Source organism: Cygnus olor, chromosome 5, assembly GCF_009769625.2.
Source record: "Cygnus olor isolate bCygOlo1 chromosome 5, bCygOlo1.pri.v2, whole genome shotgun sequence".
Classification (NCBI taxonomy): domain Eukaryota; kingdom Metazoa; phylum Chordata; class Aves; order Anseriformes; family Anatidae; genus Cygnus; species Cygnus olor.
The window spans coordinates 18,913,515-18,930,768 of record NC_049173.1 but is presented as its reverse complement, the minus strand read 5'-3'; the positions used below and the strand labels follow the sequence as shown (position 1 = coordinate 18,930,768).

General features: G+C 36.4%; 1 protein-coding gene across 3 annotated transcripts in view; it reads right to left on the bottom strand.

Annotated features, from left to right (window-relative positions):
• Positions 1-289: 289 nt before the first annotated feature.
• GALC (galactosylceramidase) overlaps positions 290-17,254 on the bottom strand; it is a 40,185-nt gene continuing 23,220 nt past the window's right edge. For all 3 annotated transcript variants that reach the window (XM_040557549.1, XM_040557548.1, XM_040557550.1), the window contains exons 8-17: positions 15,905-16,060; positions 13,659-13,783; positions 11,714-11,841; positions 11,203-11,292; positions 10,138-10,227; positions 8,857-9,001; positions 8,194-8,374; positions 5,262-5,425; positions 4,701-4,777; positions 290-2,831 (exon numbers count right to left, since the gene is read on the bottom strand). In XM_040557549.1, coding sequence (XP_040413483.1) covers positions 2,688-2,831; positions 4,701-4,777; positions 5,262-5,425; positions 8,194-8,374; positions 8,857-9,001; positions 10,138-10,227; positions 11,203-11,292; positions 11,714-11,841; positions 13,659-13,783; positions 15,905-16,060 — 1,300 coding nt within the window. In that variant the 3' untranslated portion in view covers positions 290-2,687. The remainder of the gene's footprint in view (positions 2,832-4,700; positions 4,778-5,261; positions 5,426-8,193; positions 8,375-8,856; positions 9,002-10,137; positions 10,228-11,202; positions 11,293-11,713; positions 11,842-13,658; positions 13,784-15,904; positions 16,061-17,254) is intronic.

The window sequence follows — 17,254 nt, the reverse complement described above, 5'->3', positions numbered from 1 at the left end:
AATGGCCCTTAAATACATTTTAATTCCCTCAACTAAATAAAAAAAAAACACAGAAAAACCCACAAAACAGACATAAGTGTATATTGAGCACTGTAAGTAAGTCCTGATGTATATGGATTTTGAGGTTATTTGTTAATGAGGACTGTTTGGCTATTCAGTATCAGAAAAACTGTTCCAACCGAATTAAGCTAATGCCAAGCATCTTTACCAGGAATTACAAAAAAAACCCGTCCGCTTTCTTACTGGAGGATACCAAGACCCATTTACAGAAGCATTCCGCACAAATAAAGGGTTTTTAAGTGCTTTATTTGTCCATTTGGAATGATTAGTATTTATAATCAACAACATAAATCTACCCCTCAATGAAAGACCTGACAGCTTGTTATTACCAAGCATATTACAGCCTGCTGAAGGGTGAAGAATTACAGACGTACGGATGAATAACATTATATCACCATTAAATCACTTACTCTGTTCATAACAGTTTAATCCTCTAACATTAATAAATTAAGATTAGAAAAAATAATCAACATTTCCAGTGATAAAATACACTGTGTTCAGTACACAATATAACAACAGTAGTTTATTACATTAGTGCATTAAAAGGTACTAAAAAATGGACAACTCCTTTGGAATAACTTCATCATTGCTAATCTTATACAAACATTGCTCGCAGCCCACACAACTAAAACAAGTTTATTCCGGTAACTTTTTCTCCTGTATTCATTATTATTTGAATATGAGGACCTAAAGTTAGATTCCTTCACATCTAGAGTTCCCAGTGACATCCCCTCTTAAATCAAGCAAATAATGAACAGATTTGCATCCACACTTCAACCACCAGAATGAAACAGAAGTAGAAAACTGCCTTTTATTTTTTTAACCCAGTTAAAGAAACAGTTAATATCTGGAAGCCTTCTACAAGGATTTTAAAGTTCAGTGCTTTAGACCATTGTTCAAGGTTACTTGCACGTATGAAATCTGCATGTATGAATGATTCATAACCAATTGATAATGGTATCAGTATAATTCTTACAAAAATAAAAATTCTCATCTCCACTTACTAGAGATGAAATTTCGAGACCCTCTGCATTAACTCTATATTAGGTGACAACTTTGAAGACTGAAGTCAATGCTTACTGGAATCAGCCTTCAAAATAAAGCAGATCCAAATAACATTCAGCATAAATTGAAGTATACTGCAAATCTGTTTCTCAAAGAATCTCGAAGATTCTCAAAGATACTGCCTGCTACAGATGGCCTCATACAGATATCAGTGTCCTATCATGTTTGCAGAAGTACTTGCTTGCCAATTAAGTAAGATGTGAATGTGAAAAGCACAGACACAGGAGGCATGTTTTGTTATGGCAACAGAGATTTTCATTCTAAATGATGAACAGAAAACTTCACAAGCCAGTTGATGAAAATTCCATTCACTAGCTCACTACAGTGACAATGATTTTGATTTTTTTTTTTTTTGTAGCACAGTAACTTGGAAAAAAAAGTGAAACATCAGAAAAAGAGTCCCTCCTTTCAGACTGAATTTCTGATCCTTCAGAATCTTACTCCCTGATGCCTAGAAGTTTAAAAACAGACACTCATGTCAATACCACTGTCTGACACACTACGCAATTCTGTCTGCATCCACCTGCTGTCACTTACCTTATGAACAGGTTGCAAAGACTTAAGGGCATGGACTTTTTTTCCCCGTTTCCTTTTATGCAAGTACATGATAGTATCCATACTTCCTCTGTGCTAGAATAATATTATCAACTCCATAACATATTGTTATACTTCAATTATTTTCTGCTCTATGCTTTAGATCATCACAAAAGAGAGATGGATGTCAAACCTTCTAGGAACAAAAAGACATTTTTCCATATATGACCTGACACTGAATGCCAGCATCCAGGACTCTGGATTTTTATTCTTTGCGCCAGGCAAACAAAAACACAAAGCTTTCAATAATGAACTGCAAATTACAGTATCTTTTAATCCATTTCAATCCTTTCATTGGAAAAAGGAGGTAGTTGAGAAATAAGGCATATCCTGCATTGCCTGTTCAGTTTGTAAGGCAAATTTCCCCTCCACTGAAAACACGATATATTTCAAGGCTGGCACTCTAAGTTGGAAGAAGTAATAAAATACATTTGGAGTATTTATTGTAATGTCTAGCCTCAGACTGTAGCAGAAACACAGGCAAAACATCTTTTTTCTTAGCATAGAAAAATTACATTCTTCATCTAAATGAAATCTGAAAATGATAAACCTACAGCAGTATGGGGCCACTGGCATTTAATTCTTCGAGAGTGAAAGGAATGGACACAATCATGTTAGTGTTAAAAATGCAGCTTGAAAGACCTTTATCTTATATGAACTTCCAAAGTTATCTTAACTTTCCAGCTCATTTTAAGATCTTGTTATTCAAAGGATTTAAATCCACAAAATTGTTTTCATTGTTACCTTGAACTAAAGTTCACCCCCAGAAATCTAAGAACAAAAATCCCATAACAACCAGGGGATAAAGTTAGTCATGTTTATAACTAGTCAAGTAAACCTTTAACAAATAATAGGATGAGGATTCAGGTTCTTTTCCATCAGATCAATCACAGTGTTGTCCCCAAAGTTTGAGCTGTCTCTTCGTCAAAGAAAGATGAGAACTGCATTCTCCAAATGCAAAAGCCACCTCAGCTAGCTTCAACATGAAAGTTGTCAAACTGAGCAAACTCAAATGAGCGAGTTCCAATAGCAGCCCATCCGTTACTTGGTTTAGAAATGGTGACATTCTCCCAGAGTGGATAACCATTTAACAGCCCTGAGGCAGAAGCGCCCTGTCAAAAAATGGAAAGAAAGTTGGCTTTGTAAAATCCAGCAATCAAACGTATTGACACTGAGACAACCTGTAAGGGAGATGAGACGAGCCTGAAAGGCATCAAGTGAACTTTCAACTCCATTTCACACATTTTCCATGCAGAGGTACTTCTAAATAATCACACAGAACCACACAATGCCTATCAGCTCTGTGAAACACATCTAATGCCTTTAGAGTTCATATACAGATGGTTCATCTTTCCCCAACTCGCAGCTTGCAAACTCACCGCAGAATCTCAAAGGTACACTGGTTTTCTTCATGTGTCAGTGTCACACTCCCTCAAAACAGCCAGCTGTTTTGAGGGGTTTAGCAAAGCTAGATCTACCCGGAACTACAAAGCAGTTATTTTGTGGATATAATATACCTGGCATTGACTCTGTACAATTAGGCAAAAAGTCAAAAGAAAGGAACGATGCATTTTAGTCAGTAAGTTGAGAGGAGGGAACTAGAGAACTTTCAAGTATGTTACCATTAAAATTAAGAACAGTTTCAGGAAAAGTTAAATTTTAACTTGCCAATATTCTCCACTAACTTGTAGTTAGAAAAAAAAAGCATTCTATTTTACCTGTATTTCTTAATCTGAAGGACAATTACAGACACAGGTAAAACCAAAGAATACTTTCTAAAAAGCACTGTGAGAGCAGTCACACTATCAGTATGAGGCCTCTACAATTCTGTTATTGCAAAGGCGTATTTAGCACAAAATATTTTAACAGTGCAGATCGAAGTCTGTAGCATCATAATTTTAAGATTAACAAACATCATTGTTTTGTGCTTTAAATTATTTACGCTCATCTTTAGTACCACATTCAGGTTAGTAAGCATCTTAGTCCATTTTACAAATAGCAGTCACTGTCATAAATGTGGGTGTACAAAAACAAAACTAAATTACTTCTATTTCAACGAATGTCTCAGATAAGAGCATCCCTTTGTCTCCCAGTACAAAAGAATGAAAGGAGAAAAAAAAAGCTGCTAACACTCACTGACATTTTAGCATGAGAGAAAGACTTAACACAGAATTTCAAAGACAGTTTGTTTCTGTACAAGATATCCTCAACTAGGATTTATGCTTCCTCATTATTTCAGGCCACATGCAGATGTGAAGGTTATGTTAGGCAAGGGAATTAGGCACTCAGCAGAGGAGCTTAGAGTCTTTGAGTTACTTGCACCAATGTCAATTCCAGCTAATTGCACAGGTATATTTTAAATAAAGTTTGATACCAATTTTCTCACCAAGTAACTATGATCAAAAAGGTAAAAACACACACACAAAAGAAAACAAAAAAATGTACTTTAGACAGGCTTCTAATCAACTGCAGACCATTTTTACTGCAACATAATACCCATGCTTCCTCAGTACAGGAAAGAAGAATAGCCGCTCAACCAAGTTCCCCAGTTCCAAGTCCTTGGGAGGCACCACATATGAGGACTTGGCACTCAAAGAGAATTGATGGGAATCAGATTCATAAAACAGATTAGTTTAGTAGTTCACTGAGAGTCTTTGGAACAGGAAGTCAGGTCATGATCCTTTCATTAGATTAAGCAAAATATTTGCCTCTCTAGCCATCCTATCACCAGCTTTCAACTCATGATTCTGATTCTCTTCTATACCCTCTCCAGTTTCTCAAGACCTCTCTAAAAATACAGGCAGCAGAACGAGGTATGGTATTTTAACATTGGTTTAAAGTAACAAAAAAAAAATTATTGTTGCTTTATATAGGTAATCTAATGCAAACGGTCTCTCAGCAGAATAGCACAGTTTTGTGTAAACCATTTAGGATTGGAGTTTTCATAGCTGATTTTCTAGCTTTTTAGCCCGTGTCCTTACCTGGATGTTGAGTGTAAGTGTGTGCCACGCATTGGCCCGGACACCAGAAAGCCCCTTCATTAATACTTCTTCTCCAGCTGTAAAAACATGCTCAAGGTTAACAAAGTGCTATTTCACCCTTTTGCCAAGGCTGACAGATAAATACTAAACTAGCAAAAAGGAAAATAATCTCATTTTCAGAGATGTTCAGGACCAACAATCTACCAGTTTCAATTGCAGCATGGAGGGCTTAATATATAACCTAGACTCTGTACTGTCTGTGCATTCCCTCATTTTGACAAGACCTTTTCTCTACTGAAACCTCCAGTGCTATTTGGCCTGAAATAGACTCCCTTTATTCAAAATACAGGTTGACGAAGTATGAGAGTAGTTATTGCTCTATTTGTTCTACAGATCTTCTTGTTTATATATTAGAATTTTATAAATTCAGAGGATTTGAGATACCACATCACATTGTTGAGTTCTAGGCCAAAATTTAAACTAAGCAGAAATCAGGCATGATTGACACATGGATGAGACCAGAAAAAAATCAGCATCCACTTTTACTAAATGGCTGCTTACCTAAGTCACCAGTGACTCTGTAGGTGCCATCTGCATAAACCCAGAAGAAAACTCCTTTGGTACGACGAACATATATTCCACCATTGTCAACTCTTCCAGCAATAAACACACCCCCATCATCTTGCTTTTCTATGTAGATGTCACAAGTGACTGTCAGGTTCACCCTGTAAGAGCAGTTAAATTTTTTTAACGAGCAAAAAAGTTTTGTTTTTTTTTTTTTTTTTTTTTTTTTGAGCAGGCAGTAGATAGAGTACTCCCTACATGGTACAGCAACCTTTTTGAGAAAAGGTTTAGGCATCCTAATTGGGACCTATGGGTGTGACAGACACAGATTCATCTTCACTGATGACTTGTCAGGACTGGTTGTTTCCACCTGTGAGTTCACAAATTTTCTTCGGATGAATATTTCTTCTAATAGACCAACAACAAACCTAAGTGTATTGCCAACAAGTTAAAATCTGTTACACAAAAGGTTTGCATTGTCCACAGAAAAGCTTTCAGGCTTACAAAAATAGAAGTTGCTTTTAGATAACAATCAAACCCAAGTTTCAAGGCAAAACTACCACATCCTGTTAGAATTTTATCTTCATTTCTCTAAGATTTTTAACATATAGGTCAAGTCTTAGGAAACCCAGACCTCCTGCTCAAAATGCAGAACAATTTTTATTTTTTTTTTTTTAAACAAAAAGTTCAGCTAGGTTGAAATTACTTGATTTTTTTTCTGAGGCAATACTTCATCTCAACTGTAAAGCATCTGGTTTTACATGTAATGACAGCTGCAAAGGAGAAAAAAAGTCTACCATCAAGCAAAGGAATACCAGAACAATCAAATAGCACCTAGAAAATTTACCCAAGTTGCAGCACTAGCCTCTTAAAAATAAAAAATTACATCTATTGATGAACGTTCAGCAAATTACATTTCTACATCCCGTATCTGAATCGACTTGCAATAAACTGTTGTGAATATAGATACAGCTACAAGGTCATATATTTAGGAAGATTCCAGTTATTCAGTTATTTACAAAATGTGGCAAAACCCTCAATGTCCTCAGCTCAACTGACAGAGAAATCACTAAGAATACGTATTTCAGGAAGTCTTCTTCCCAGCTCTTACATAAAAGAAAAATCTCGTATTTCATTCTAATATAATGTTATTAAAAGTATCAGGTTCTTGGATAGACATTCATTACACAAACTATGTGAGACTTCTTTCTTGCCTCCCTATGTACTAAACAAAAGACTCCCACATCCTGCTCAAGAAATTATAATATTGGAATCGGTGAGAGTTAAATAGTAGTAATATTTATAGGATAGAGCTAGGCTCAATATAACAAAAGCAAAACTCAAATTTAGGAGTAGAAATGCAGAACTTTCACAAGCACAAGATTAAAATCCAAACTAAAACAAACTAAAGAATCCTCAACTTTAATCATAATAAACTGCTATTGATGACTGAAGTCAAACATCATCCCATAGAAAAATTCAGTACAAGATTAGTTCAATATTTCTATAGCATGCAATAATGGTTGAAAACCCAGGCTTAAACTGGGGATGAAGCAAACAAATCAAAGGGCCTGAAATTGAAGACTTATTATGAAACACTACAGGTGTGTAAAACTTCAATAACCGGGTAAGTATTCAAAAAGCAAGCCTTGTTTTGAAAACAAGATAAGAACTCAAAGAAGTGGAACCAAAATGAAAAAATAGGAAGTTTCCTAAGGATTTCAGTACAGTAATTTAAGCATACATTCTATTTACCAGTTACAGGAATCACTGAATATGACCTACTCTATGAGGGGAAGATGATTATAGCGGGAATACAAGGCTTTACTTAACAGAGGGCTGCAGAAGGTAAAAGAAAAATCTCCAGCTACAAGATAGTAGTATGTTTTCAGGCTTCAGAGCAAAGTGATTCGATCACTTGTCACAGCCAGAAGTAAGTTTGATCTATGGTCTGAAAAAGCATTTGGTTGAACACTGATCTGATCACAGTGAAAGAACAGACAGAATGGCTATTTTAAAAAACAAAAAAAATTAAGCTAGGCTCTTCCAAATTCAACAAAAAAATCTTAAGCATTAAGTTTATCATTAGTTACTAGTACTAAGCTGATTATCTAACAGTCTCTTTCCCAAATACTTTTTAATTTTAATTAACATTATGCTAAAATATGCTGCTTCATTACAAATTACCATCATCATAGCTCCTAGAAAGAACTGTAATCATAATCATACTCTTACGAGACTGGTAAATCTCAGTTGCACCTACCCAGAAACAAAACTGTTTTAAGCAGAAGGTGAATCAAATCCACACAATTCTAGGAACTGCTCAGAAGATGGCAGTCTGCAACAATTAAAACTGCACTAACTCCTGAACTATCTCACTGATATGAGATTGATCAAATCACTAACAATCAAGCAGCACAGTACAAGTAATTTACACTGAATTAATTTTTTGTCCCATTTGAAAAGCATACAAAAACTAGTGCTCACTTCAAAATTAGCATTCTGCTTGTGTGATACTGATATTTTGACTTGGTCTTCCCAGTGAGCCACCCCATGTCCGTTTTTCTCAAAAAACAGCTTGAACAAGTATGTCCAGCATGAGTTTAGGAAGAATTTTCTCCAATTTTTCTCCAGCACTGGGCCATGTTACTTAGAGATGAGGTGGAATAACCATCCTTGGATGTTTTCAGGACTCATTTAGACAAAGATACAGTTGACCTGAACTATTAGCATTGGCAAGAGACCCAAGAAGGGCTCAGTGACTTAAGGAAGTCTCTGTCAATCATCATTTCTACACATCTACAGACAGTCTGAATGCACAGACTTGCTGTGCAAGAGAAATTAAGTTTGAAATAGATCAATTAATCATAACCCACACTGGTAAGGATGACATTTCCCCCAAATGTCACCAAAAATATTGTTTACATACCAACGAAAATTTCCTATGATACTGATGGTCTGGTCTGCATCAGAAACCCAAGTGATGGGTCGCTGAACTACCACCTGTCGGAGCGTGAAAACATGATCTCCTGGGTCAGAACCATTTATGAAGTACTCAAATACACCTGTCTGATCTGCAAAATTTGGAGCTTCGCTGAAAGTTGGATTACCTGTTCAGAGAATAAAACGCATATCAAAACCAAAACGTTATTTTTCTTCTGTCTACTCACTCTTGCTTTCAGAAATTTCCTCTGAAGATATTCTCCAGACTTCTTACTCTATCAAAGTACAGACTCCAAAACTGAAGTTTTCGTAGTTGGAAGCAGGCCAGTTTTCATAATCACATGAACAAAGTAAATTACCTTCCATCTTCCTTCACAAAAACTAGTTCGCTATATTTGAGCTGTATCTTTTGCATCAAAGAACTGTAGCAGCCACCCAATTAAGAGCTAGAATTAAATACATTTCCTTACAAGTGAGGTATACACCTGTAAGTTAACAGAGAAACTGGAATAAATAAGCAAAAATAAAACACATTCAGATTACTTCGTACCTCCCAGACCAGAGGACTCAAATACCACAGTTACAGCCTTTCTACATTGAGACTGTACCTGTGTGTAAATTAAGATTTCAACAGAGAATTCTGACTTACGAATATTGAAATCATCTTTGTAATTTGAAGGAAAGGGCTGAGGTGGGGGAGGCTCTGGGCAACTACATTTCCGCCCTGTCTTGAGTGTGGTTAAAGTGTAGACTTCATCCACATCCAGGTCTATAGAAAAGCTTCCCCTCCAGACCTGGAATTAAAGAAAGCTCAAGCTGCAAAAATCAGACAACTAAATAACAAAATACCCAAGTTTCTGAGTTAAAGGACATTCTCTAAAGACTGATTTGAGGCAAAAATCTCATCTTCTTGCCTCAGTGTTTAATGTCTCCAAATTACTTTTGAAAACTACTTCCCCCAATCTCTTCATTACACCAAGGTAAGTTTTTATACAGCTAGTAAAGCCATAGTCAAACAGAGCTTAATTATACAGTTCAAGCATCAAAGGCAAGAAGTTTCAGCAACAGGGAAAAACACCAGAAGTTACAGAGAGACTGCTGGGAATATCCTGTCGTGGGTAGTACTTCAGTCGTATTAGGCATAGCGCTCTTTGTTTTTGAGAGAAGTTACTTTAACATTAAACAGTTTGAGGAAGTACTTTTTTTTTTTTTTTTAAGTTTGTGATGAACGTCCCATATAATCACATTCTTACTGCTTTGAGTAGTACAAAAAGTTATCCCAACAGAGGCTCTTTTCTCAAAAAGATTTCTGCTAAATGCACCCAGTGAACACACATATCCCAAAGGTTTGACAATGAATGTGGGCGGAGAGGCCAGAAAATTAGAATGTTACCACCTTTGGGCCAGAGAAATACTACAACTATCATCTTGCAAATCCTTCCGCAGCAGGAACTCCAGTGCTAATCTGGAATAATGCTAACGCCCAGCATATGAGCATGAATAAAGTTAGGTTTAACAAATAATGCTTGGGTATACTATACTGACATTTTATTGCATTTCAAAAGCACAGGCTGAAAATTCAGTAAGGTAGACCCGAAAATGGAAAAAGGTCATCCACATGCATCACTATCACAATGGGATCGCTTAATTTCATTACTTTCAAAGTGTATATCTACTAGAAAGCAGTAATGTTTCAGCCCTACAAAACAAACTGTATCACCAGCCTACTCAGCAATTATCTTTATGAACACACGTGGTATACCATCAAGCTTCTCTCTGAAGAGCCAAGTACAAGTTACCTTAGATTGCCTTATGTGATTCTACTTTTTACTTCGTAATCCTACATTGCAAAACAAAGAAAAGCATCTTTTTTGCACTTCCATTTCTTAAAAATAATAATACAAAAGATTAATAAAACTAATCAACTTACATCTAAAGGATGGAGTTGCTTGAATAAAATAGAGTTTGCAGATTCAAAATCAAGCCTTGAATACCACACTTGAAGGGTTTTCACCAAATACTACAATGAAATGTAACACAAAATTAAAAAAAAAACACAATTCTAATATTGACCTCAAGAAATATCAGTCCTTTATTGGTGTATAACTTCTGTTATTTTAGAGCTGTTGATCTCATTAGCAGTCACCACTCTATTCTGCTAGCCATAACATACTTTATATTTTTGTAGATGATACGTCAATAAACCTACATTATACAGTCAGCTGCAGTTATTTTCCTGGAAAGGAACTGATGACAACTAGAAAGGTCATGATATCATGACCATGCTAGCCAGGTAACCTACATCAGAAGGTTAAAGCACTCAGCCTTGACATAAATCCCAAGGTAAAATCCAACTGTGTATCTGCTCTAGGGAATTTTTTCTTCAATATACATATTATTAGACCAGGAGGATGGTAACTCTACAAGTTCAGTTATGATATTATGTCTTATGGTGAAAGCAGGAGTAGAATGTTTAAAACTTTGGCAGGTATATAACAGCCTATAGTACTGGAAGTAAAGAATTTTGATCTCTTGCTACCCTACTATATTATCTTGTGTGCATTTGTCTCTGGATAGCTTTCCCCCCAAAAAAAAGTGTGTCCCCACCCCGTGTCCCCCTGTCCCCAGGCGCTGGAGCTGGACGCCATGGGCAGCCACCACTGGCGGGTGCAGGGCTGCAGCGCCGTGGGGGGGCACAGGCTGCTGGCGGGCATCGACTGGCTGCTGGACGACATCGCCGCCCGCGTCTTCACCGCTGACTGAGAGACCCCCCCCCCCCCCCCCCAAACAAAAATAGGGGGACCCCCCCCCCCAAACAAGGAGTTGTCCCCCAAAAGAAGGAACCTGCCACCAGAACCAGGAAGCTCACCCGAAACCAGGGACTTGCCCCAAAACTTGGACACCCCCCCCCAAAAAAAATCCTGGACCCTCCCCCAAAAAAAAGGTCACCCCCCTTGCAAGAGTAATCAAATGTATTCATTCAATGTCTACTTACAAAAGACCCTCTGAGGTAGAAAGTTGCTCTCTGAGGTGACACATTGAAATGAGGCAGTGGAGGCCTGATACATTGAGAGTGATTATGAGTCTGAAGAAAAAAAAGAAAAGGAATATACATTACTGGAATTCATCACATCCCAATATTCATGAAACACAGGATAAGTTTAAATGAAAAAAAACAAATAGTTGCAAATTGGTCCTGTGTTATTTCATTAACTTGATGATGATTGTTAGTACACAAACTTAATTTTATTGGGAATACTGCTTTAAGAAAAACACATGGATCTAATTTCCTCCCACGGTGTATCATGAAATTAAGGCTAATTTGTGATATAAAAATTATATACAAAGTTTAGATAGAAAAAAGGATTTGTAGCAGTCTAACAAGGCTATAAAAGTATCATAGAGCATATTCACAGATATTAAACTACGTAAATCAGAACAGACTCTTTGTAAGAAAATGTTCCTTTTATCTATCCTACTTTGTTGGAATTGCTGAGGTACATTACCATAGTTTCAATTATGATGGTGAGGTTTCCTAGGCCATCTGTCAGAGCTACAAAACTGCCACCTCCTTCCAAGTGTCCGTCAACTTGCAAGTATGACCAGCCTGGTTGAGTAAATTGTGTTGTGTGTGCTAAGACAAAATAGATCAAAAATCAGAACAAAACAATTAAGTCTTAATAAAAATTTAACATCTATTTCTAGTCTGAATTAAATTTCTTGCACAAGAAAAAGGTGATTTGGGGAAGGAAGTAATGGAATTTCAAAAAGAAATTCTACCTATACAAGAAAATTAAGAAATTGTACTAAAACACAATTAAAAACATCAGCTCTGTGACAGATAAAGCAGTTAAAACAAAATGTTAGCAATTATTTTAACAAGAAGGAGAAAAAAACAAACTTATCATAGAATGGTTTGGGTTGGAAGGGACCTTAAAGATCATCTAATTCCAACCTCCTGTCATGGGCAGGGACGCCTCCCACTAGACCAGGTTGCCCAAAGCCCCATCCAACCTGGCCTTGATTGCTTCCAGGAATAGGGTATCCACTTCTCTGGGCAACCTGTTCTGGTGCCTCATCACCCTCAGAATAAAGAATTTCTTCCTAATATCTAATCTAAATCTACCCTTTCTTAGTTTAAAACCATTACCCCTTGCCCTATCACTACACTCCCAGACAAAAAGCCCCTCCTCAACTCTCCCGTTATGTAAGGTCTCCCCGGAGCCTTCTCTTCTCCAGGCTGGACAACCCCAACTCTCTCAGCCTGTCTTCACAGGAGAGGTGCTCCAGCCCCTTGATCATCTCTGTGGCCCTCCTCTGGGCTCATTTTAATACTTCCACATCCTTCCTGTGCTGGGAGCCCCAGAGCTGAACGCAGCACTCCAGGTAGGGTCTCACGAGAGCAGAGCAGAGGGGGAGAATCACTTCCCTCGCCCTTCTGGCCATGCTGCTTTTGATGCAGCCCAGGATACGGCTGGTTTTCAGGGCTGCAAGTGCACCTTACTGGGTCATGTTGAGCTTCTCATCAACCAACACCCACTACATGTCACTAAATAAATCAATCGTACATGTAATATGAATATTCACCACAGTTCAGATTTTCCCCCATTTCTATAAAAAAATAAACCAGGAAACAGTTAAGCCAGATAAAGTACAGAAGGGCATCTCCTTGAGGAATAACTACATGAGGTAGAGTTTTCAGCATGCAAGACAGTACCAAAGACATATATGACCTAGATCACGAAAATCCAGACAACATGGAAACAGGAACAGCTGCGCAGTTGTTCTGAACTGTTCATATGACAGTATAGCCATTTTTTCTAACGTTTTTACATATACTAGTAATTAGCAAAAGAATAAAAGTTAAGGCATTTGTCTTGATCCTTCTTTACAGAATTGCATATGCCACTAGCTTTGTGGAACTGTGGCAAAGGCAGCAAAAGATTACAGAAGGACTACAGAGTAACCAGTGAATCATGTTTTCATAAGATAAAGCATAAAAGCATTCCCCTTTTCTAATGCACAAGGAAACACTCAGTTTAACAGACCAAGAAACTCAGGCAGTACAAGAGTACTAAAGTTCTTTGTTCTATTTTCTCAAATTGAAAGGTAATAAATGTCTACTTAAGGATGAAAAAACAAGAGTGAAAAAGAATAGGGAAGTACACTAATCTCTACAGGCACACTAACCCTTACAGGTATTTCAGATCAAACAACTTTAATAGCAATAAGAGGCAGTAGCTTATACATTTCTGCATGATCTAAAGGTCAAACATTAAGACTTCCCTTGCTATTAAGATCTCTGCTTTCTATTGAAAGAAGCCTTTTTTTTTCCTTTAAGGTATTCATAAGACTTTCCACAAAGTTAGTTTAATTTGGTGAAAAAAAGTACATAGAAAAAAGACTAAACAAATAAAGGCCTCAGACAATACAGTTACACAAGCCTTTTACCTGTAATCCAGATAGGCGCTTCTACTTTGTAATGGCCACTCCATGGCTCTTGTGCTGTCATTAATCCACATCGACCAAAGGGCAAGTCTTCATAATAGCTAGCCACTAAATTCCAAGCAATGGTTCTGGAAAAATAGGTTTGTTTTGTTTACTCATATGGATTGTATTAGATTAAATTAGTACAAGAATTTATTCTTCTTTTTCTCCAGGACACATTCAAAAAACTTCCTATCTCAGCCAAAAAAAATAAAAAGTAAAAGTTTCCCAGGCAAAAAAAAGATATATATCTTTACAGCAAAAGGAGAGGGGGAACGAAAAAAAGAAAAAAAAACAAAGCACTACTACAACAACTACCCCACAGGAAAGAAAAATAAAACAAATCATCTTCCAGAGTTGAAAACTTCATGCTAAACCACTGACTGATACGTTTCCTAGCTCTATCACCATGAAAAGATGCACATTAAAAGAAATGTGCACCTGAGACTCCATTCATACTTGCTAACCACATCAGCTGAGAGAAAATTCAAAATAAAAAACTGAAGTTGTCAGAGTTTACAATTTTTATTAGCTTTTTTGGTTGTCTGGTTGTTGTTTGTGGTGGTGGTGTTTTGACGGTTTTGGGTTTGTTTGTTTAAGCCCTGATAAGTATAATCTTCCTTTTATCCACATAAATAAAGGACAGATAACTCTAACCAGCCATCGCCCAGGATTTAAGAAATTGTCAGGACATTGACTAGGTGAATTTTCTCACGTCTTCTGATTTTTGAGTATCAGTGAGTATCTGTTGCTATGACCTTAAGATCTATGCAGCCATAGGCATGCAAAATACAGTTTAATAAAGGAGTTTCAGAGAAAACAAAAGCTGGTGTGTGATTTTGCTTTTATATAAATGAGGGCATAGAGCTCATATTCTAAACTCACTGCCTTAGATTTATCACATGATATATGCATTTCAGGAGAGATTCTGAAGTGCTCCAAAAACACACTCAAAATAAACAACTCCAGATGTAAACTCAGCTTCCTCACGGTAAAATTTTGCCTAGATGCAGCACAAGGCAACAGGAATGTAGGGAACTCAAGCTCAAAGGAAATGAGTAACAGAAAGATTAGCCTCCCTTCATCAGGGAGACTTGATTTTCAATATAAAAGCCAAGATAATTGCAATATTGATTATATTGATTTGGAACTGTACTATAATTTCTGAATAATTTCTGACTGCTACATTTCAAAACAAATGGGGCTTATATAATTTCAAAGAGCTTGGAAAAAGAAGAAAACACAACAGGAAAAGACTTATCCCTAAATGAAATACTGAAGAGCATGAGAGTCGAGAGACAATTGACTAGTCAGGAATTCACAGAGGAAATAGTTATGTGGTAGAAATTTTCAACTCTCAGAGGGAAACAAGATTCACAGAAGACAGTCAACTCAATAAGTTTCCCTTTAGAAGTATGCAAGTGCTTTCCGCTGTGCTCCATTTCAAGCATTTCAGACAAAAACATTTCTCTTTATTAATCCAAAAATAAGTTACATAAAAGCTAAAAGTTTTGAAATGATTTTGCTTAGATCCTGATGCCTCCATTTTCTTTAATCAGACTTTTTTTTTTTAATATTAGTAGTTGTTTCACTGAAAACAAAATATATTTCCCATTCTGTTCTAAAACTGACTTACATAATTACCCACTAAGTAGAACAAAAATTTTCTTCCAGATTTCAGTTTGGCATGAAAGTGTACAGAATACAGAAAGAAATATCAAAAGACTACAGTAAATTTTAGAATGGATTCTCAGAAAGCAGCTGTATGGAAAAAAAATAGGTAATAAAATACTTTTCTACTACTTTTAAATGAAGACAAACAACCCGATAAAGACCCTAAGAAACATGCAGCTAGATTAGCTTTATTATGTTATTTTCCTCCTGTGTTTTTCAGGTTGTAAGTTCTTAAGAACATTCTGTTTTTAAAAAGTATCACCAGCATCTCAAAGACAGACGAACTCCACTGCATAAACCAATGGATACATGTGGAACTGTAATGACTAAGAATGCATTAAAATTTGTGGGACTTTATCCCAGAGAGAGGTTAAGACAGTAGACTTCACACCTTAGTATATTTGAACTGGGACTGACAGAGGAGAAAGTTTCAGTTTACCTACTCCCTTAACATAGCAGATGGATGTGTTATATGGTACTTTAGACAATTCTTACATATGAAGTTCCAAAAGCAAGCAACAGCGTACTACACTTACGAGGTCATGTTTCCATTCACATAGTTTTGGTTTAGGATCCGAGCCCAACAGCCTGCACCTATTTCATCGTTGAAAGTACTATAATCTTCTGAAGACCACAGTTTCTTCTGCGTTAATAAGGCATTTGGCACTGTTTTTGTTCCAGGATAGTGAGCCCTACACAGTATTTTAAAAAAGAAAGAACACTTATCACAAAAAGAAAAATCAAAGCCTGGAAGTACAAAGAGTAGCAATAATTCCCCTCTTCCGAATTTAAATCAAAAAACAAACTTTCATTGGAATAATATTAATGGAATAAAAAACCTGGAACAAGAGAGATCTGTAATACATCATATCTTACGTATTTGCATCAGTACAAGATTAAAACATTACCTTCATAAGTAAGCCTAACTTAAAATACATTGTGTAATGTCTGCAGCTAGCTGAAGCAAAGCTTTATCCTGAAATTAAGCTTGATAACTTGTATGAGTAATTGTATTATGCTAAGAGAAATACATGCTACTTTGTACTACATTAGACAAAACTTTAAATAACTGTAAGTCAACAGCAACATACAGTACTAGGCATTATTCTAAAAACTTAATGGCATTAATGTCTTAATGCACCTGAACATGAACTTAGCTCATTCTTTTCAACAAATTTAGCTTTCAAAAAGGCATTTTGGGTGGACTATAAGAGCTCAAGAGGCATAAACCAAAAATAACTGAAATATGATGAAAGCTAGTTTTCTTTGCGAAGCCTTTCTTACTTGAGTACATATACTTCCTCCCAAATAAAGACTACTGATCATATTCAATCGAATCAATTCACTATGGCAAATTAGCCTGGCTGAAATAAAAACTTGCAGAAATCATGATCATTCCCCTCAGTTAGGGCACACATTGAACACACTAAATGCATACGCTAAAATGAACCATCAGCACTGGAAAGGAAAGCATAAAGATTTCCTTTACTACTAGGCTGAAACTTGACAAATTTATCAATTTGTGAGTCAGGGACAAAAGAAATAATTTTTCTATATTGATTGTTGGTTTTAAGTATTTTCTCCCTATTGGACAGTTGGCCATTTCCCATTGTTGTAGTCTTTCATACCTTGCTTCACTAATGATAATATAACAGATAGTGAAGATTTTAACTACATCCTTGTACAGATTAGCAAACATTTTCCCTTTAGCTTGGAAACACAAATATTACCTTAGTACCAAGAAGTTTTTTTCTAATGGTGTAAAACATGTAGCTTGCAAAAACAAGGCAGAAAATGAGAAGATTTGTATTCCTACACTCCATGTCCTGAAGAACTTTTTATTAGACAGTCAATAAAAAAAATGTATTTTACCAAAATTTGGGGGA